Source organism: Alosa sapidissima, chromosome 21 (assembly GCF_018492685.1).
Source record: "Alosa sapidissima isolate fAloSap1 chromosome 21, fAloSap1.pri, whole genome shotgun sequence".
Taxonomy (NCBI): domain Eukaryota; kingdom Metazoa; phylum Chordata; class Actinopteri; order Clupeiformes; family Clupeidae; genus Alosa; species Alosa sapidissima.
Window position 1 is genome coordinate 14612097 of NC_055977.1, and position 23249 is coordinate 14635345.

General features: G+C 44.9%; 1 protein-coding gene across 2 annotated transcripts in view; it reads right to left on the minus strand.

Annotated features, from left to right (window-relative positions):
* Positions 1-23249, minus strand: part of vps50 (VPS50 EARP/GARPII complex subunit) — a 136744-nt gene that overhangs the window by 87941 nt on the left and 25554 nt on the right. For both annotated transcript variants that reach the window (XM_042075866.1, XM_042075868.1), the window contains exons 10-12: positions 16998-17040; positions 14273-14371; positions 6613-6753 (exon numbers count right to left, since the gene is read on the minus strand). In XM_042075866.1, coding sequence (XP_041931800.1) covers positions 6613-6753; positions 14273-14371; positions 16998-17040 — 283 coding nt within the window. The remainder of the gene's footprint in view (positions 1-6612; positions 6754-14272; positions 14372-16997; positions 17041-23249) is intronic.

Below are 23249 nucleotides of genomic sequence, written 5' to 3' on the forward strand. Positions count from 1 at the left end.
CTCTCTGCATCACCGTCTCTTCACCACTTTCATGTTCTCTCCATTTCTGTCTCTCTCTCTCTCCACTCTTTCACCTCTGCTTCCTTTGTTTTCCCTTTTCCCTTTTCTCTTACGTGATATTTCCAATCCCTACTTCAGTCCATCAGCCCGACCATCGCTCCAGCTATCACACATGTGATCAATGCCTCGCTAACCTCCGGCACATTTCCAACAGCGTTCAAAATGGCCCGGGTAACACCGTTACTTAAGAAAGCTTCTCTCAACCCTGCTCAAGTCGAGAACTACCGCCCTGTCTCACTACTGCCTTTCCTATCCAAAGGCATTGAACGAGCAGTCTCCAAACAGGTCTCTGACTTCCTTTCACAGAACAACCTTCTGGATCCAAATCAGTCTGGGTTCAAAAGCGGCCACTCTACCGAAACGGCTCTGCTGTCTGTAACAGAAGCCTTAAAAGAAGCCAGGGCGACCGCTCGGTCATCAGTACTCATTCTGCTTGACTTATCAGCTGCCTTTGACACGGTTAATCACCGTATCCTTCTCTCTATACTCGCTGACATGGGAATCTCCGGTTCTGCTCTCTCCTGGTTTGAATCCTACCTCACAGGACGCTCATTTAACGTATCATGGCTTGGTCAGCTATCCGCACCTCACCATCTCACCACAGGGGTCCCCCAGGGCTCAGTGCTGGGCCCCCTCCTCTTTGCTATCTACACCACCTCCTTGGGACAGATTATCCGTTCGCACGGCTTCTCATACCACTGCTATGCAGACGACACACAGCTCTATCTGTCCTTTCCACCTGACGACCCCCTGGTTTCAGCACGGATCTCGGATTGCCTTTCAGACATAGCTACATGGATGAAGGCACACCACCTCCAGCTGAACCTCTCAAAGACTGAACTGCTGGTCATCCCAGCTAAACCTACCATACACCACGACATCAACATCAAATTTGACTCCCTGTCTGTTTCACCGACCAGGACTGCAAGAAATCTAGGAGTTGTTCTTGACAACCAACTAAACTTCTCGGATCATGTTGCCTCAGTCGCCCGGTCATGCCGTTTCGCACTCTACAACATACGGAAAATCAGGACTTACTTGACTCAAGATGCTACCCAACTTCTGGTTCAGGCAATAGTCATCTCACGACTCGACTACTGCAATGCCCTCCTGACAGGTCTCCCAGCCTGCGCAGTGAAACCACTTCAGATGATCCAGAACGCGGCGGCGCGCCTGGTCTACAACCAACCCAAAAGGGCACATGTTACCCCGCTGCTCATCCAGCTACACTGGCTACCTATGGCGGCCCGCATCAAATTCAAGTCTCTAACGCTTGCCTACAAAGTAGTCTCCGGTTCTGCTCCCACCTACTTGAATGCCCTCATACAGACTTACACTACCTCCAGACCGCTGCGCTCCTCTGACGAACGACGCCTAGCTCTACCACCGGTACGCTCAAGCCAATCCAAACTTTTCTCATCTGTTGTTCCTCGTTGGTGGAACACACTGCCAGTTCCTACAAGGGCAGGGACATCCTTTTCCACTTTCAAAAAACTCCTGAAGACCCAGCTCTTTAGAGAACATCTACTCTCATAGCAACACTTACAACAAGTCTTATTGATCCTAGCACTCACCAGCCTTTTTAAACTGACAAGTAACTGTTAAAAACAGCACTTACCGACGCACTTACTCTTACTGTACTCTAATGTTTTTTTTTTAAACTGTCCTAAAATTGTGAGAATTGTTCTAAAACTTACTGTTTACCATGTTGTTAGTCGCTTTGGTTAAAAAGCGTCAGCCAAATGTAATGTAATGTAATGTAATGTATCAGTGCACGTTGGTGTAGCAGTCGCCAAGCTAATAGATGGAATTAATCAAATGTTCTTCTTTCATCTGCAACAAGGGTGGTGTGGGCTGAGATTGGGTGGGGCAGGTTCACCCATGCAGGAGCAAAGAAGCAGTGCAATCAGAAGACATTCAGCTAGCCTCCTCCCACAAGGGTCATGTCCCTCGCTGGGCAGCTGCAGGAACTACAGATGGGTCTAATGCAATATTTGAAATCCTAATGAAATCTCAATGGGACATTCCAATCACCAACATTATAAGAGGATTATCTTAAGGGTTAATCAAACAGATGTATAGTTCTTGTGGCTTTCTAAGCTAATGTCACACTCTCCAAACTACACAATGTCAATAGCTGAATTCTACCTGATATTATGACTTAAACAATTCTCTCTCTCCACTAGTAGGAAGGTAGAGTGCTCTGATGCCCCTCTACACGTATTGCCTAATTTACATTAAGAGGCATTAGCAAGAGTTGCATAATTAAAGGATTTCATATTAGGTGCAGAGCCATGCACCCCAAAGGCTCAGTCATTGACAGAGGGAGTTAGCGCACTCATGCAGCTAGCCGAAAGGCACCGAGTTTCACTGTTCGCTAATGACGATCACGCTCATTGCTATTCTGTGCAAAGAGCGGTCCGAGCAGAGAAGGGAGGGAAGGAAAAAAAGAAAAACGCTTGTGGGGTGGGGCAGAAGACTGAAGACTGATAAGCTTTTTTTGATAGGCCCTGAATGCCTCGACATCCTGAACAAAACTCTCAGAACTCGGCTGGCGGAGGAGGAGGAGGAGGAGTAGGAGGAGGAGGAGGAGGAGGAGGAGGAATGAGAGACACAGTCTGGTGTGCTAATGATAACAGTGGAAAAAAGCAAATGAAGGCAGGCGCTCTTTACAAATGAGAGACCCAGCATAAAGCGGAGCAGCATGCTCCTTATTAATTCAGCCATCGAGAGGAAGAAACATGCTGTGGAAATGAGCAAACTTTCTCAAGATAATGACCAGTGCATGGAATGCAAAGCGGAGTTGTCACCCATGAAGGTATCAGTGACAATCCCAAGGTCGATTTCTAAATTAAGACTCGGGGAAAATGTGCAGTTGACAGCATAATCACCTTAACATAGTGACTGCCTGAAATGTTGCCTTAAAAATGACAACCATTAATCCAAATAAGAAAACGAGAAAAGAACAAAAATAAAAAAAACAGGTCTTACTTGGTGGACAGCAGACCAATCAAGGACAGCCAAAGGAGGTCAGATCAGGTCGTGGTCAAACCTGGTCATTATCATGCTACTGCTGTGTTATACGCAGGGTAATGAACCAGCTGCAGTGGACAGCGACAGAGAATGGGTGTGTTGTGTAAATGTGTTTACTCCGGGCCAAACTGAGCATAGTGGAAAATAAAGGAGGTAAGAAGACTACGATACAGTGAAGGGTAAGGGAGACCAGAAGAGGTGGATGTAGGGATTGAGGAATGGAGGGATAGAAGGATGGAGGGATGGAGGGATGAGGAGTGGGGGGTGTATGAGGCAAAGACACAGACAGCATGAAAGAGCGACAGAATGGAGCAGGTAACGATGGCGTGATGTAAAATTCATCAGCCGCTTCCCCTTTCCCCGCATTAGGAGTGACCTTTGCAGTGGCATCCCCTCGCGCTTGAATTTTAATTCGCACGACTCGGGGGTTAAAGGTCGTAAGAGGAGGGCCGCTGGTGGGCGGACTGATTTGCATAGCGGTTCCCCCGGCGGCCTCCCGAGTCTGCCGCGCCGAGTCGCCTTGACGGCTGCTCGGCAGTCGTGGAAGAGACCGAGGCCTCAGAGAGCCAAGGGTCTGTCTGAGTAGAAGTCTCAAACAGAGCCATATTCCCACAACTACATACTACAACCTTCTGACTATTCTAACTACAAGAGGCACAAGTCGGGGGGACAGGGGCTTAAGATGCCTTTGGAGGTTTTCAGAGACGACATATATTGCCATAATGACATACAAACTGCTCTTGACAATCCTCACACTTCAGCGGAGTCCTCTGAGCTCTTATACGACAAGTGCAAACTGTGTGACCCCATTTTTTCACTGGTTAACATGCAGGCGGGTCTGCACGATGGCTTGCCTTCCAGTCCGATCAATCAGGAAGCCCCTGTGTGTGACACTCTGAATCAATCTGTAGTCTGGGCACTGAAGCAGAACGCACCAGACCTTAGCGAACTGACAATGTTAAAGTCTCACAAGGTAGAAGAGCATTCCAGTGAAACCAAAAAGAAAATAACAGAGAATATGGAAAGAATTTTCCCCAGATGAATTGCTTGTGTACAATGCCACAGTTGAACTGAAAAATGAATATGAAGATGGTCTGAACCCTAGACGCATAAATACTGTGTCGGTGTAGACAAACCCATAGTGACTCATCTTTGGACACATACATACAGTATGCAGAAAGATATATGACCTAGAATACCTGTGTGAGTATGTATATGATTTTCAGAAGACAGCAATATATAAACAGGTGCAGCTGCATATTTAGTCATGTAGAAAGTAGTAACTCGTCTTTGGTCACAAACCCACACATACATATATATCCAGAAATATATGACATGGTATACCTCAGTAAGGATGCATATGATTTTCAGACTGTGATATTGAAACAGGTGCAGATCTATATCATAAATATGACCTTTTCAAAAGTCAAAGGAAAATGTTACCTTTGGCTGACACCAGGATTATGGAAATTCCTCCTACACCAACAGTGCACAAGCAGGTACCCCTAACACAATTAAGACTCGGGAGATGGTTGAGTCACTGATTTAGCCGGAGAGATGCTTAGTCTCTTACACCCCCAGACAGACCACGAGACACGGCTGATTCATATGTGAATTAAGGTTTTTATGCATATAGTATTTGGGTGTGGGCCAGTTAATCGAGTTCAAGTTAGGCTACATCGAGGAGTAGCTAAGCCCTGTTCTCGAGATGGAGCAGATAGCATCCTCCATGTTCCCAGAGAGGCTTTAAATCAAATATATATATACATTTTTAAAAAAACTGGAGGTGGTACCATCTGGAATCTGGTATTTTGGAAATGTGTTTCAAAAGACGACGAAAAAAACATGTTCTCAATGGCACAGCCACTCTCTATCTGCTGGGAAATGAGAAAACTGACAGGTCAAGAAGACGGCCACCGTTTCATTTCTATCTGAATGACAGAGTAAAAAATGGGAAGTTTTGAATGGTCTTAAATTACAGGTGCAGGGAATTTGGGAGAGAGCAGTTACAAGTTGACGTCTATGCCTGTACCCTTTGAAAAGACTATTATGCTTGTAGCTTAAGACTGTCAATGACAAACTTTGACAAGGTTATTAAAAAGCATGAGCTATCGCAGCACCCAAACTTTTTTCTTTGAAATGCAACTCCATAACTGCCTCAAGTTTCAGTGTGACTTCTACCTGATTTATGCACAGAAGTTAACATGCATGCATGGTCTCACTAAAAAAGGTTTTCCAAAATGGATGTCTTTAAACCAAACCTTTTTTTTTTCTGTGTTAGCTCTGAGCACTCAAAATACCGCAGACTTTCAATTGGAACAGGCCACAAGAAACTAGGGAATGGACGACCAGGAAGACAGATGTACAGACAGGCTGACTACTGACAGATTGCTGTACATCTCAAAGACTTCACGTCGAGTTTGCTCAAATGAAACCCTCTAACCCTGTGGAGGTGAATGGCCATTCATTTGAAACACAGCATTAAATTAGGACGTAAAAAGGTTCTGGCAGACATCTCCATTATTAAACTCGATAAGCGGCATAGGCTTGAGGGTGAGAGAGACAGAGAGAGAGAGAGAGAGAGAGAGAAAGAGAAAGAGAGAGAAAGAGAGAGCGTTATTCATTTCCAGATGGATTGGGCAGTGTGCCCCCTCCCCAAGAGGCGGCCTCCATTGAGGCCGTTTCCCATGAGTGCGGAAATTAATTACCCCATAAACACTGTGAATAAAAACCTTTCAAGCGATATCTGTTTCCTTGGTCTTCCGTCTTCATCCTGCTTCCTTCCTCTCTATCTCTCTTTCTCATCACCTCCTCTCTGCATCACCGTCTCTTCACCACTTTCATGTTCTCTCCATTTCTGTCTCTCTCTCTCTCCACTCTTTCACCTCTGCTTCCTTTGTTTTCCCTTTTCTCTTACGTGATATTTCCAATTCCTGTTAAGTTGTCAACACGTCCTAGCAACACGTCCTTGCACTGTTCCTGTCTGTTTATGTGCTCTTTTCCCATTCTTTCTCTTGTTTTTCATGTATAAAATCCAAATTCAGTAAAAATAAATTCCAGTATTCACATTTGTTTACTGAGAAGTCCCTGCGAAGACTGTGTGTGTGTGTGTGTGTGTGTGTGTGTGTGTGTGTGTGTGTGTTCATGTGTTCACTTAGCAAGCACTTACAGTAAGAGTGACAAATTTGAAAATGTGCAGTTGTTATTTGCAGTTGCTATTTTGAACATGCCTCCGGTGCTCTAGTCTCAGCTGATGTCAGTGTAATTTTACAGATATCCTCAGACACTCAAGGACTCTCACAGCTTCAATTCACTTCAACCACCCACTCCCGTCCTCCCATCCTGCTTGGACAGGTGTCGTAACTCTGAACTCAACTTTCTTAGTACTTCCGAGTAGAAAGAACAAAAAACAAATGATAATAATAGTGCAGAACAAATTCACATGAACAAAGAGAGTGAGAGAGAGAGGAATAGAGAGTGAGAGAGGTAGAGAGAGAGAGAGAGAGGAAAAAAAAGTACCGTGCAGAGGTCTTTGTACTGCATCTTCTGGAACTTGGTGTCAGCGTTGCCAGCACACAGCTCCACGTAGCCCAGCACCACCTGGAACACAGTGTTGTGGATGGCCTGGGTGAAGTGCATGTGGAGCTGGTCCATCGCCGTCTGCAAAAGGAAGTAGGGGAGAACAAGGGGACAGTGAGGTAGATGGTAACGGCAGCTCTGTAGAATCAGGCATCACAATGCACTGAAACAGTTGAAACATTGGTGTTAAGTATTATTGTGTTACATGCTCCAAATGTAAAGCACTTTGAGCTACATTCTGTGTATGAAAGGTGCTATACAAATAAAGCTTATAATAATAATAATAATAATAATAATAATAATAATAATTCAGAGTAACTGCAATTCAACTATGTTCAACTATTCACTTTTGTAGCTTTGAACTATTCTAGGAAGCACCTCTACAATGTGTGTACTGCATGTCCTTTCTCTCTTTTTTTCTAAACTGAACTAAACAGCAGACAGATTGAGCGTTCTTCTGACGATAGTGCATATCAAAAGGTTTCTTATGAGAGAACATGTGGGCAGTAACCAAGAGCTTTCATGTCTGATGATGTGTGAACGTTAAACAGAAAAACAGAGACCATCCCTAAGAGGAATTTATCGCTAGCAGGTTTTTGAGGGTGTATGAAGAGGCAGACATGGATAAGCGAGGAGGTGTATGTGTGTGTGTGTGGAATGTGTGTGTGTGTGTGTGTATGTGTGTGTGTCCTGCTAAGTCCTTCTGTTTAATCAGTGTGGTTATTTTAGATTCACCTCAGCCCTGAGAATCCTACACTGTAATCAATGTCTCTTTTTCCAACTCTGGTTTAATGCAGCCGTCTCAGGGGGCGGCCATTCTTTCCCTCCCATTACTTGCCTTTCAGGCATTCTTTTAAAATCACTGAGCCGCTGAACGCATTCACTAGGTCTGTCTTTTTCTATCTTCTCCCTCACTTCAGGTGACTAACACACACGCAGGCAGACACTCACACACGCACACACACACACACACACACACACCCGAACACACACACCCACAATGTGCATGTCATGCAAGCAGCTTTCCTGGGGCCTTTCACGGCCCCCACCAGGACGCGGTGCTTCCCTCGACAGTGTGAGACAAACCTTAGTGGCAGCACGCAAATGAAGCCTCAATGGTGCTGGCACACACTTCGCCTGTCCGACACACACACACACGCACGCACACACACACACACACACACACACACACACTCTCTCTCTCGCACACACACACACACACACACACACACACAACACACACACTCTCTCTCGCACACACACACACACACACACACACAACACACACACTCTCTCTCGCACACACACACACACACACACACACACACACACAACACACACACTCTCTCTCGCACACACACACACACACACGCACACACACACACACAACACACACACTCTCTCTCGCACACACACACACGCACAACACACACACACACACACACGCACAACACACACACTCTCTCTCGCACACACACACACACACACACACACACACACGCACACACACAACACACACACTCTCTCTCGCACACACACACACACACATACACCCATCTCACTGAGTCACCACCACTACCACCACTACCGAAGAGTGAGTAATCACGAATTCTCGGACAGAACCAGCAAGACCCTACTGAGTCACCTTGGCGGTCGTTAAAGGTCGTCTAAGGCCCCGGTGGTGGTGTGAGGGTGGCTGAGCCGTTTGCTCCAGTGTGGCTGCCAGGCCAATGGAGGCTAAGTAGTAGACACCCGACGACTGGGTTGGGGTGTGGATGTGTATTTATAGACACAAATATAGGAGTTAGAGTGACAACAGGGACGTGAGAGAGAGAGAGAGAGAGAGAGAGAGAGAGAGAGAGAGAGAGATTGAGACAGAGAGGTACAGAGAAGTAAGGAAAAGGAGAGATGACTGATCAAGCTGATAAAAGCAATCCCACTGAGAGACAGGTGGACGGGTGAAGAGGAAATGTGGAGTGACTGGGAGACTGGCCTGAGAGGTGAGGAGAGGAGGAGAGGGGGAGGAGGTGAAAGAGAAGGGGAGGGAAGGAGAGGAGAAGAGGAGGGGGAGGAGAGGAGAGGGGGAGGAGGGGAGGAGAGGGGGTGGAGGTGGAGGATAGGAGGAGAAAGGGAGGAGGTGGAGGGCAGGTGAGGAGGAGAAGCCTAGCAGAGTGACACACACACAGACAAACACGTACACAGACTCACACACAGACACACACACACACAGGTAGACACACACGGACAGACACACACACACACACACACACACAGGTAGACACACTAAGACACACACGGACAGACACACACACACACACACACACACACACACACAGACCCCTGCTGGATAAGCCCTGACTCACTTAGAGGAGTTGATTTATTAAGAAACACTTCTGCTGAGCGGCAAGGGGAACATTCCAAAGGAGAGAGAGTATTGTGGAAAGGGAGAACAAGCATTACAGAGAGAGAGAAATAGAGAGAGAGAGAGAGAGAGAGAGAGAGAAATAGAGAGAGAGAGAGAGAGAGAGAGAGAGAGAGAGAGAGAGAGAGAGAGAGAGAGAGAACGGTGAGAGTGAGTGGGAAGGCCGACAGGGGATCTCCTCCGTACAAGTTCATTAAGCTCCTCTCCTCCGCCCCCTCAAAACACACATGTGGCAAATTGAAAGAGGAAAATAAATTAAAAAAAAAAAAAACAGGAGTATACATAAATAAACTAAAACAGCATGCAGACTACATCAGCACCCCCATCAAATGCCCCAAAACATTTTGTTTTCCCTTTGGTTGTGAATATGCTCCTTTTCTTGCTATTGGGGCATTCGATTCAGGGACAACCAGGCAGAGATACTGGCAGCACAGGGGAATTGATGAGTTACTGCTCCACCACAACAACATCAAAAACCTCAACAGGATGATAATTATAAGGGTTATTAAAGTCAGCATGGAGAGAGACAGAGAGAGAGGGAGAGAGAGTGAGAGAGAGAGAGGGAGAGAAAGAGGGAAAGAGGACATGAGAGGTTCTTACAAGTCTTAGTCGAAATCTGCAAGGTGCCATGAGTATCAACTGGAGCAAAATGACATTGTCTAAAAAAAACAGCGGCAGCGGCAAAAGTGAAGCACACAGCATGAAAGTTGGATGAGGGCCTGAGCTTGTTAGACTAACTGCAGATGGCACGGACAAAGCAGTATGCTTCTGGGTCTGTGGAGAGAAAGTCTCTGGTTTGTGTGTATGTGTGTGTGTGTGTGTGTGTGCGTGTGTGTGCGAGTGTGTGCGTGTGTGTGTATATGTATGCTCAAGGGCAAGTCAGAGCTGAGCTTTTAGCTTTTGCTGATGCTGGACACGATGTGTGTATATGTGTGTGTGTGTACGTGTGTGTGTCTGTGTGTGTGTGAAGACACGTCCCATCGATAGATCCTTGGATCTGAGAGCTTTCAGACTTTAACGACTGTGCAGTCTCAATATGGTAACCGTGACGCAACGCAGTCACTAAAATAACCCTGCGCTGACGTCTCTGTTGGTGAGAAGAGAGAGTTAGGAGAAGAAAAAGAGCCTAATCAGAGACGGAGTGCTGCCAAGCACGCACGGGCCCTTTCAGATCCTATTTTCCTCATTAAATTAAAGTGAAATCTCAGTGTCTGGCTCAAAGATGTCATCTGAGAAAATTGAATACTGTGCAGAACAGGCCTTGGTCCGAAAAAATAGTTGAAAAATACTATGTGTGTGTGTGTGTGTGTGTGTGTTTCTGTTCGAATGTCGGTCTGTCTGTAGTTGGGTGTGTTTATGTGTGTCAGCTGTGCTGCATCTCATTCCTTGTTAGGGGCTCCATGAGGCTCAGAGACTGCCATAGGGGGTCATAGAATATTGAGCAGAATGGGACATACATGTGGGACAGAGCTAGGTGGGACTGAGCTGCACTAAAGCTCTGCATGAATGAGCTGTGAGCAAGGCTGTGGGTGTGGGTGGTGTGGGGTGGATGGGGGGAGTTATAAGTGTAGAGTGGTGTGGGTGGTGTGGAGTGGGTGGGTGGGGAGAGTGTACAGTAGTGTGGCTGCGGGTGGTGTTGGTGTGGGTGGGGAGAGTCAGAGTAGTGTGGCGAGTAGCTGAGAGGGCGTCTTGTAGCTCAGTGGAGAGTCAACGCCATCAGGTCCAGCGCTAGCTCCACTGGAGGAGAGGACACAGGCTACCGATCACCCGGCAGCTCAGACCTCACAAGTGCGCGCACACACACAGACACACACACTAGAGACCGACCGATCGATCGGCCAGCCGATTTAATCGGCCGATTTTTGCTATTTTTTAATCAATCAGCATCGGCCGATTTTCTTATTTGGTCGCACCGATTTTAAGTCAGGCACATCTGCGGGCAGCTACTTGGAACACAGCGCGAGGTTTTAAAAGATACAGTCTATTTAGAACTAAGAAAATCTTTGGTTTCAAGAAGGAGCAAGAAGGTCTACAGGTATCAATTTTTACATTCCAGTGTCCCAAAGTCGTATATTTTCTCTTATGATTTCTCTTATGGTTGTAATCTGTGATGTTGCTTCATTTACCGAAAGTGCGTTGGGAATGCGCCGGCAAGACCCCTCAATGCTGGACCCCGTTTCACGAAAGCATTGTTGCTAACCAGTTAGCAACTTAGTAGGTTGCCTATGGGAAATTGCATTGCAACCAACTAAGTTGCTAACTTAGTTAGCAACGACACTTTCGAGAAACACACCCCTGGTGACCAGCGTGATGTTTCGATCTAAACTATAGTAACGGACAATGTAAGTGAAAATTTAACAAAAAGAGGACGCAAATCTAACATGTGAACGCTTTATAACACTGTCATCCCATGTCCATTCGTTTTCAACTGCATCGGAGTTGAAGAAGAAATGAAAGTTGCTTAGCGTTGTGGCTACGAGTGCGTTGGGAATGCGCCGACTATGCAAGCCCCCGCCCTCAACACTGGTGACTGCTATGTTACGATCTAAACTTAAGTAACGGACAATCTAAGTGAAATGTTAACAAAAAGAGGATGCACAAATAACAAGTGAACGTTTTAAAACATTGTCATCCTGTGATGTATACATGTTTGATTTGATTGCGAATTTGAGAAGTATCAAACAAATGTTCTCTAGCTCCTATTTCCAGTTTCCTGCACAGCATGCTGGGAGACGGAGTTTTATATTGTTGAAATCTAGGTCTGTGGTAAGGCATGGAAGTTCCACAGTGAAACTGTATAACCTGAACATGTATTTTGCCGTTTTGAAGTAACTATCTGAAGTTGTCACGACAACCTCCGTTTCTTGAACTGGCAGTATTGAGAAGCATAAAACATGCCTGTGAAACTGTGAAATAGTTAAACTTGAAACTTGTTTACATTATTTTTTATGTTGCTAGTATGCCCTTTGTTACTAGTGTGTTTGCAGCACTAATATATTTTTATTTCATATTTATTTTTATGTTGATTATATATTGAATATTTAAGACTCAGAGTTGGTATTTATTTTTTAATGTTCAATTTTCAATAAATCGTGTGAAGTTTACAAGTGTTTACAAGTGTTTTTAGCATGCCAATTAAGGATAATACGATAGCATATCGGCCCTAAAAACCGGCCCAAAAAATCGTCAGGTCACATCGGCCATTGGCTGACTCCGACCGCTAAAAATCGGTATCGGCATCGGCTTTAGAAAAACCCAAATCGGTCGGTCTCTAACACACACACACAGACACACACACACACACACAGACACACACACACACACACACACACACACACACAAACACAAGCATAAACCCATGCAAAGATACACAAACACACTTTAACAGCATGGTGGAGGGACACTCTCCCCTCTGCAGTCAACGTCTAGAATGTGCTATTCCGTAAAACAGATTAACCCCTGTGGCTTTGACAGAGTGGCCCAGTAGCCATAGGTAACAGAGTGGGATTCTACTGGACCATATGTGTATACAGTAGTCTGTGTATGGGACTGGTCGGGTGTTGCTGAAAGAAACAACAGGCTGTTCATTTAAGCACAAATAAACACAGAACAAATAATACCACTGCTGGAATAAAAAGTTACTGCGTCCTGTTATTCAGCAGGTTACCTGATGCCTATTTATGTGCAGTAACAAGGGAAAACGCCCCACTCTAATTCAACACAAGAAAGAGACGGAAGAGCAAAGGTTGGGTGTTTAAACTCTTCTCTTCCTGTTTGGGGACACGTGAAATCTAATTAGCAGTGGTGTGTGTCAAACACAGTCTGGATCAAAATACTGCAAAATACTGCAATTGCTCCAGCTCCAGTTGAAATAAGAATCCACAAATCATGGCGGCCATCAGCACAACCTCTGGCTTAAATGCTAAATGAATCCTCCTGCAATAGATATAGGCTAGAACGTGCTGTAGAATTGTGTAATGTTTAAAATAGTTGCCATTATTAAATTGCATGGATAGTTCATGGCGACTATAAATTACATTACAACTTGTTGGCATTTCAAATGTGAGATGAGGTGCCAATTCATTATTTAACTGCTGCTGCTACCAGGGCAGTGTTATGAAGTCTACACCGGGAGAGGAATTATTCAACTTGTGTTATGATATTCAGTTATTAAACTTACGTTCATAAATGTGTTTATAATTAATAAATTGGAAAGAGCTTTATCCTCTCTAAACTATTTTCTGTGAGCAACCCTGGATACTCAATCAATTGTATGAACACACTAACACGCACACACAATATCTTTCTTACATTCAGACCAATTATCTCCCAGGCATAGACAAACTCATTCACATGCATACATCCATTATCCCTCTCTCTCTCAAACACACACATACAAACACAAACAAATTGCAGTTTGTGCAATACTCAGATAGCGTTCATTTATCTGCTGGTGTAAAAAGGCCTGAAGAGACAAACGACTAGTGGGATGTGGGAGTTAAAGATGTCTGAAGGTGAAGTTTAAGAAAACACGACGAGAGACAACAGACTGCTCGATTGCTGCATCGAGAGACACCAACTTTTGCTCTCTCCTCCTTTTTCTGTTTTCACAATGCTTTGGGGAGCATCATAATAAAGAAAAATAAAAGACAATTCCCAAAGGTTTGACACTGATCCGGCAGGATCAATACACCAAAAAACAATTTCGGGCGAAACGGCAACTCTCTACTATCCCTGACGTGCCGAGGCAGCGAGGTTCAGTCTGAGAGCAGGCCACTGAGGCGGCTTTGCCCGAGTCTCTGCTTTCAAATTACAGCTTTGCTTTTTGTGATTTTTAAAGGGGGAAAAGAAGGAAAAACACACACACACACACACACACACACACACACACACACACAAAGACATTCTTACTGAGCGGACCACATTAGCACACGGATGACTCATCCCCACCAAGCCCCGTGAAGACAAGACAAAACAGTGCAGGAAGGAGAACGGGAGTGACAGGAATGGAAGATGTGTGAGAGGAATAAAGGGGTGGACAGGTTAACATGGTGGAGCTGGGGGGGGGGGGGGGGGGGGGTGGACTGCTGAAATGCAATGGCCCTTTTTTGTCTGTGACGTAGTCGTTGACAACGCCGTGACCGTGGCGGTGAATGTGGCTGCCAGTGAGTCACCCACCTGCGTTTTGCCCAGGAGAGTGTAGGCCAGCTGGACTTTGGTGTAGTGCGAGACGTCAAAGTGCTTGCAGGTCTTGGACAGGGCCACATCCAGCTGCTCCTGTAGAGGGAGATTAAAAGTGTCAGTCAAGGAAGGGGAAGCTTTGTGTGTGTGTGTGTGTGTGGATAAGGCTAGGGTTTTGCAGAGGGATTTGTAAGTGACTAATTAGGCGCTGTTGTCACACGTCAGGCCTGGCTAGCTTCATGGCTTAGCAGCTCTACACGCCGAGGCAGGGGAGGGCTGCCACTGTCAAGGTGAAAGTGTGCAACAGCTTTTTAATGGATCCTGCATTCCAGCATCTATACTAGAACTTCCGTCAAGGTTTTGAACCCATCTCGTAATATCCTCTAAAGACACTAAAATGTATGCATTATCTTACCGCATAGTGATCTTAATGTATGCATTATCTTACCGCATAGTGATCTTACACCAGATATTCAATACAAAATACTGTTCAGTTGCACTGATGACAGCATAGGACTCTTTTATTTCATAGTTTCAGGTAATCAGTGGCTTTGTTGTGGTGATGATCTTGATGAACAAGCAGAAAAGATGGAGAGCGAGAGCCAAAAGAAAGACAGAGGGCCAGATGTACTAACGCTTTTGCGCCAACTTCAGGCGTATTCGTTTCGCAACGTGCGTGTAAAATCATTGCTAGGTATGCACAAACAGGCCGCAAAGATGTCAGAGCGCAAACTGCCTGTCGCGGGAGCTGAATAGGGCACATTGCGTTTTTCGTGTCATACATATGCATTCATGGGAGGATCCAGAGGAAAGTGGGAGTTTAGCGTAAAGAGATGGGAGGGGAAGAGTAAAGAGCGCCTAATTATGTATTCCGTGGTATGTACAAAGACTGCTCCTGAAAGCGCACGTCTATTCTGCGCCTAAATACTTCCGCCTTGTAAAAGCAGGTGTTATTCCAAATTGCAGTTCAATGGATCAGTAAGAGAACCTTTTAAAGACAACAGAATCCCTATTTAGAACACCAGTTTTGTAAGTATTTGTAAAAGCAACCTTAACTTTCATTGGCCTTTCTAATGTCTTACTTTCACGTCATTCACTTAAACTTTCCTACTTGCTAGATTTGACCAATTTTCCATAGCCTACGTGCACAAGTAGTTTGAGTAAAACTACTGATCTTCATTATCTTCCTGCTTGTTGACATCTGATCATGTATGGTATTATGTCATGATCGCTAAACGTTTGATTCTTTTTAATGTTGTCATCAGTTAACTTCATTCAACTGCGCTTGTATGTAGGTGCTGCCATTCAGTTGTGGACGTTCGTAAATTGCGTTTATGGGCGGAGAAAGGCAGAGAAAGGCGCAGTTTACACTAAGGATTGAAGGTTTGATAAATATGACAGAAACTTGGGTCTGACAGCGTTCGCAATCTGCGGTGTGTCCATGACGCTGATAACGCTACGTATAACGCTAGAGAGAAGAGAGAGAAGATAAAAAGAAAGATATTTTTCTTTTTTCCATTTTTTTTTCTACAGTATAGCACTATTGATGAAACAATTAATGTCCCTTTAGTAGCATTAACATTTATCTTTTTTTTCCTTTCATTATTTAATTTTATCTTCATACCAATATTAATGTAAAGTTGATTATTAACATGTTATACCTGAAGCTGTGGTAACAATGACTTTATTCATTCATGCCAATAAAGCACCATTTGATTTGATTTGATTTGAGAGAGAAAGACGGAAAGACAGAAGAGAGAGAGAGAGAGAGAGAGAGAGAGAGAGAGAGAGAGAGAGGAGAGAGAGAGAGAGAGAGAGAGAGAGAGAGAGAGAGAGAGAGAGAGAGAGTGGAAGGTCGTAAGTAAACATGATGTAGAGAGCCAGTGAGATCTCAAGAGGCTCAACAGGACACTGGCCACTGGCAGCCCATCTGCCGGGCACTGAGCAAAGGCCTCCATGCAACCACTCTATCACCGGTACACATGGCTGACGGATAAAAAAAACAGGCTGTCCGTAGGCTGTGCAGTACTTAGGTTCTCCAGACAAACCTAGCAGACAACGGCATTATATCATTATTAACACCATGACTGTCACATGTCCACATTTTGGATTCTTTTGGATTAAAGTACAAACTGATTGTGATTCACTGGACATGCTGGCACTCGACCCACAACGGAAAGGATTTGAATGAGTTGAAGTAGAAAATGGGAAGGACTCCACTGGCTGTGTGTAAGTGTGTGTGTGTGTGTGTGTGTGTGTGTAAGAGAGATTGTGAGTGTGTGTGTGTGGAGAAGGATATCTCTCCACACACTTAGGGCTCAATGCTAGCTGATAAACCATGAGAAGCCCAAAGCATGGGACCCACTCCTGGCCAGAGAACACTGGCTGGCATGGCTCACAGACAGATATGGCAGGAGGGAGTGAGAGGCGTAGGCGTGTGTGTGTGCGTGTGTGTGTGCGTGTGTGTGTGCGTGTGCGTGTGTGTGTGTGTGTGTGTTGGCGGTCTAACTATTAAATTATTCCCCTTATTATCATGAACGCTTCAAGAGCATGCTAAATTTTATTAATATTCTGAAGAAACCCAAGACAGAGTGGTTTCATACACACCACCTGAAATGTAGTATTTTGGGAAATGGGCGTTTGTGTGTGTGTGTGTGTGTGTGTGCGTGTGCGCTTGTGTGTGTGTGTGTGTGTGTGTGTGTGTGGAGTAAATTCAACATACCTCTATCTGCTCCAGCGTGTCCTGAAGCTTTGAATTCAACTCACTGCAGAGAAAGAGAAGAGATATTGTAACATTCATGCACATGGATGCTGGAACTGAAAAACTGTAAAATTCTGAGCAATCAGATTACCTTTTTAACTGTGGGACAAACCCAACCAAGCAGAGACGCAGACACAGAGAGAGAGAGAGAGAGAGAGAGAGAGAGAGAGAGAGAGAGAGACAGATAGCAGCTATTGTACGTCTGTGTACAAAGCAACCCAACTATTCGCTCCACTCCATTAAGCCCAGCGGCTTGCACACACACACACACCACACACACACACACACACACAAACACAGCCTTTCTCCACCAATGAATAGGGCCACCTGTAGCACAGGGAGAGCCACTGTTTCTCTGCACCCCCTACAGCAAGTGACATCTCTCTTCTGAGTACCACCACACAGCAGAGCTGGAGCCAAGCTTACATTTACCATGTACAACAACTCTCCATCGACGTGCTCAGTTGCGCAAGGTAGCGATTCGAGGGGACTCTAGAGGATTCGAGGGGATTCTAGAGGATTCTAGAGGATTCTAGAGGACACTGAAATGGTCCATTGTCCAGGGACAAGGTTTGCCTTTGGGACCAATGTTGTTCCTGCCAGCACATGGGTCCATAATAGAACGCTGGCCATGAGGGTAAAGGAAGGCCATGCCTTAGGCAGAACAGCTGGGTGCAGATGCTAAGAGTCTCTTTCATACACATAGAACTGAGAGGGTTTATATTTTTTGGTTACTTTTTTTCCCCTTAATTTTTGTTTTTTTCTTTTTCTCCCCCCCAAACACAGCTTCTTTCTGACAAGAGGGAGCAAGCCAGCCGCCCTGACCCTGTCTGAGGATCACACAGAATGCATCAAATCTCCATTATAAGAAGCCCATGACGCTTAGCAGAGAAAAAAAGGAGAGAGAGAGAGAGATAGATACTTGAAGCAAACCCTAGGTGCTTCCTTTCAATTACCAGTGTTAATGTGGCTGGTCTGTGCAACAGGGAACAGCATGTAAAAAGCTAGAGAGCAGTGGGGAGTGGGAGAGGAGGAGATGAGCTGAGCTGAGAACCAAGCCACTGTTACACAACTGAGGAGGGATGTTTGACCTTTCCGTGAATAAGACTACTGTTCCAAAAGGTAACAGATAACAGAGGTATCATCACACCATGGCGCGAGTCCTGCAGCCCTGTAGAAGAGACTTGCATGGCGCAGTGGAGTCTTTGGGGGACGGAAAAGGAGGAGCCCCAACTCAACCCTGGAGCGTTGCACAACACAAACAGCATGCACCACGCACAAAAAAACACTCCGGCAGGATTTCCCACGATGCCGAGCGAAGTGGCTTCAGCATTCCCGTGCCGTGCGCCTCCGTCGTGACTGCTCGGGGCTCCCCCACACATGCTCTATGAGGCATCTTGTAATCACGTTTTAATGAGTTTCTGCTACACCCACCCATCCCACCCCACGTCCCAGGAAGGCCACGGAAGAAATGGAAAATTAATCATAACCGAACGTGACACTGTTGTTTCCATGGCACTCCCGGCAATGACGAGGTGGAAGAGACAGAGAGAGAGAGAGAGAGAGAGAGAGAGAGAGAGAGGATGCAACCAGTGGAAGCCTCTTTTTTTTCGTTTTGCATCACCTCAGTGACAAACCCAACTCCCAATGGAGGAAAAAGAGAAAAAACTTCTTTGCCCCCCTCTCCCTTTCAACCCACCTCTACAGAGAGTCTGTTACATTAGATTAGAACATGAATTTACATTAGATTAGAACCATGTAGGCTGCTGACAGAGTGAAGAGGCACAGTAGCTTGTGAACACACAGTATAAGTATAAGTATATATACTCTTTTGATCCCGTGAGGGAAATTTGGTCTCTGCATTTATCCCAATCTGTGAATTAGTGAAACACACTCAGCACACAGTGTACACAGTGAGGTGAAGCACCCACTAATCCCAGCGCAGTGAGCTGCCTGCAACAACAGCGGCGCTCGGGGAGCAGTGAGGGGTTAGGTGCCTTGCTCAAGGGCACTTCAGCCGTGCCTACTGGTCGGGGTCCTCCGGTTACAAGTCCGAAGCGCTAACCAGTAGGCCACGGCTGCCCCCAGACACTGATGCAAATGTTACATCTGCTGCAGCTAACTATATTTGCTAGACTCTAAACAGCTGATTACGACTTTTGGGAAGGTTCCTCCATGGATCGTTTATATTTCAGTTAATATTTCTAATTCCAGTGGAACAAAATTAGCACTCTGAAGTTAAAAAAAAGTAGGGCTGTCAATTGATTAAAATAATTAATCTAATTAATTACATACTCTGTGATTAATTAATCTAAATTAATTGCATATATAATTTTTGCTGTGAAAGTATTTTAAATATTTAAATTCAAATGAATCATTGAATAATCAGCATTTGTGACATTGACTTCAAAAACTCTTTTATTATTATTTTCACTCTTCAAATAATTGCCATAATAATCTATGATATGACCTAATATGCCGAGGAAATAAATTCAAAAGTGCTTCGGGAAGAAGTTTTTTTTTTTTCACATACAAGGCATTTTAGGCCACAGATATGACCTAGGGGACACAATGAAAATAAATTAACACTCCCCTCAATGTCAACACCTATTTCTTTGCATTAATGTATATAGAGCACATTCCTTGCTGCAGACATTATAGAGGACTTTATTTTCAACACTTTATTTTTATCAACACCATCAGGCCATTTTTTTTTTAAAAGTAATTGTTCCAATCAATGATCCAGGCAGCACATTTTCTTCTCTCTCCTTTATTTTACAGTCTAATTTTTACTGACTAGAACTTGGGGTCAAAGGTCATACAGAATCGATTAATCTGCACTAATTTTTTTTAATCAGTTATTTTTTCTCAAATTAATTCATCGAAATTAATCAGTTATTTTGACAGCCCTAAAAAAAAGATTAGCTTCAATGGACAGGGGAGGTAGAAACCTTACCCCAAATCAACTAACTGAATGAATATGTTTGTTTCATTAAGGCTTAACACACCTAAACGACACCCAAACATGGAAACACATCTGTGCCAAGTCAGACCTAGATCCATTCTGAGGTCGACAGCCATTTTGTAGTATTCAAGCAATGTCGGTCTATGAGGGGGGCTATGATGCAGGTGTGTGGCTAATAAATGTGTACAGGTGAGTCAGCCGGTAAATCCTTCGGTCCAGCCAATTCTTCTCGGTGAGGTCAGAGAGTAATTAACTGCAGCCACGTCCTGAACGGGCGTGTAATTGAAGGCTCCATTACAGCCAGAGATTAGCAGGGAGAGATAAACGGCTTCCCTTACGACAGGCGGATTAGGCATAAATGGGCAGAGGGAAAGGCAATTACATAAAAAAGGGAAAGAGGGAAAGGCAATTACATAAAAAAGGGAAAAGAAACCCTAGATATGCAAAAGGTGGTTTTATCTGCGTGTCCAAAAGCTCACACGGAAAAGCACGGGTGCAGTGGAGAACAGAAGTTTTCCTATGGCAAGTCAAGTCCAGAGAAGGCCAAGGCGATAGGTGCTGGCTTCAGTTGTTCGTTCAGCATGATGCGAGCTTCTGGGCTCCCAGATTAGGCTTCAGTTAACAGTGCTGTGATGGCAGATCACAAATGGGATCCTAAGGAAATGGTAGCTGTAATTCTTTGTGAGTCTCTGTGATTCTATGAGTTCTCTGTCATTGTTTTTATCCTTCTATGGTAGGATGTTGGCAGATGGTTGGCCATCAAATAAATATAATTCACAACTAAATGCATAACAAAACTCTTATCACATTTAGTTGATTATAATGACTAGTCTGTGTCTGCTCTTTGATATAAGGGTGTCAACATGATCACCAAAACATGGGATAATTACAATAAATTCCATTTCATGTTCAACTGATAAACTGTTTAGATGATTGCAATATCAATGCTATGCTATGTCCTGTATGCAATCCTGCATACATCATTCAGTATGCTCAACAGTATTAGCTTTAGTGTTCTGACTACACTGTTAAAAACAAGAAAATAAACACAGCAGGTGTGTGTTTACTTTGAGAATACATTACTGTATGCAATCATTACACATTTGTGGAGAAAAAAAAGCACTGGCTTGTACAGTATTGTACGAGCGCGATACACCTTGCGGTAGGCACCTTTGGTTAGTTTACAGTTCGCATTTATTGTGAAATAAAATGCGAAACAAACTCTGACAAACAGAACAGTCATGCTCATTTGGCCATGCAGTGCGAAACAACAGATGTTTTAGCCCGTTGCGGGCTCACGCCTAGCGACAGCTCATCTATTGCGACTGCCAACTCTGAGACGCGCCACTGCCAGGTCCAACGTTCCACATCTGTTTACAGAGGTACTTAAGCCTTTATTTACAGTTGCAAGGACAGGAATTGGCAGCCAAAATGAAATGCCATTGTTTTACTGTGTTTTTAGCCCAATGACACATTGAGATTGAGAAAGCAGTACTCACAGTACACACTGAAATTTAGCTCTATGTGCTTTTCTGTGAGTTGCGTGTGAACTGTTTTATTCAGGCAGTTAGAAAGCCACCACATCTATACCAAAGTAAAATCACAATGTTAATAACTAAAGACTGCTCACCACAGGGCACATGAACTTTGCATGGTCAGTTGAGTCCTGTGTGCCAACCACTGTACTTACCTGGGTCTGAATACCCTGGTGCCACAAGCAAGCTGTACCATTCAATTCATCTCTATGCCCTGCCTGGAACGTGCGTTAATTCAGGCAATTTTTAAGAGAACCTAGCCGCTGGTCCATGCCCTGAGGGTAGTGGCACATTAGAGCATCATTAGCCTTATTCAACGAGAGAATCCAATCTAACAGCCTATTTAACATGGAGCCACCATCTCCACCCCTCCTCCCGGTTAGAGGAAGAGAAATTGAAGGGCCACGGGAGAAATGTAAAGCAGGTAAGGGAGGAACCAGGCAGCCAACAACAGCAGCTTGGCTCCCCTGAACTCGTGGCCTGGCAGCCGGCCCATAAACCAGCTCACGCCTGGCCTCATTATGACTGTGCCCCACCAGGGAAAACAGCAGGGTAAGCTTCAGAAGTGGGACTTTTTTGAAGTGGGTAGAAATGGTGGCGGTGGGTGGGGAGGGTCAGATGGAGCCAATAACTGCTGGATTCTTTTTTTTTTTTTTTAGTTTTTTTTCTACTGCATGAATCAAATCTGAACACCGAGCAGTGCCTCTCCTGAGTCATCGCCCAAGGGAGCCTCTAACTACACTTCACGGAATCAACAACACAGGCGAAAGACAGTACACAGTTGTAGAGGCATAGATGTAGTAAACCAGTAAACCAGAAGGCACGCGTCTCTAGCCCAGATTCCAAAACCTGGAAACACGTTTCGCTGCATTTTGTTTTTCTTTTTAGGAGGGGGTGATTGTTCCAGAAACAATGGGCCTGGCAGCAGAGGGAGTTCGATTGGCAAAAAAAAAAAAAAAAAAAGCCAACAACGTCATCCTGCCAGACGGTGAATGTCAGAGTCCTGCTGTTCGAATCCACCAAAGGCTCACTGTCTTCCACTTCCTGCACACACCTCCTTCTCTCCTTTACCTCTGGTCCTTTTTTCCTCTTCTCCTTTCTCTCCCCACTTCACCATCCCTTGCTTTCAACCTCCCGTCAACCCCCTACCAACCAGCACCACCACGTCAACCCCCTACCACCCACGAGAGCGTGACCGCCATCTCACACCTCAAGTTGATGGAGTGAAAAGAGACATTAGCAGATGGAAGCGGTACACACTACATACCTGTTTCGGGGTTGAGAAACCACGGTGACTATCTCTGCTCTCTGCTCTTCAAAAGCACAGAGAATCAAAAGGACAGTGTTCCTTGGTAAACCTTCTGACTCTACCCACTCTGGAGGGTCAGAGGATGCAGGAGATGTCTGCAGGCTGGCGCTTCCATGAGATTTCTGGTTTGACGGAAGAGACACTCGAAAGAGATTTTTTTTCCCCCTGAGACAATGTGTCTGAGCTCTTCGCCTATGATGCAAAACTTTGGAGAGAGACTCTCCAAATCCTTTGGGGCTTCCTTCCAGACTCCAGGCGGCTTACAGGGACAGAGTGCCTCCCCACTTCGGCGGGCGCTCAAGAAAAGAAAATGTGCTTAAAGCAAAGTCTAAAGGCACATTCATCAAGTCTGCACAGTTTGATGCACAGTTGTAACCCTCTCAGAATGGAAAGGATTTAAATGA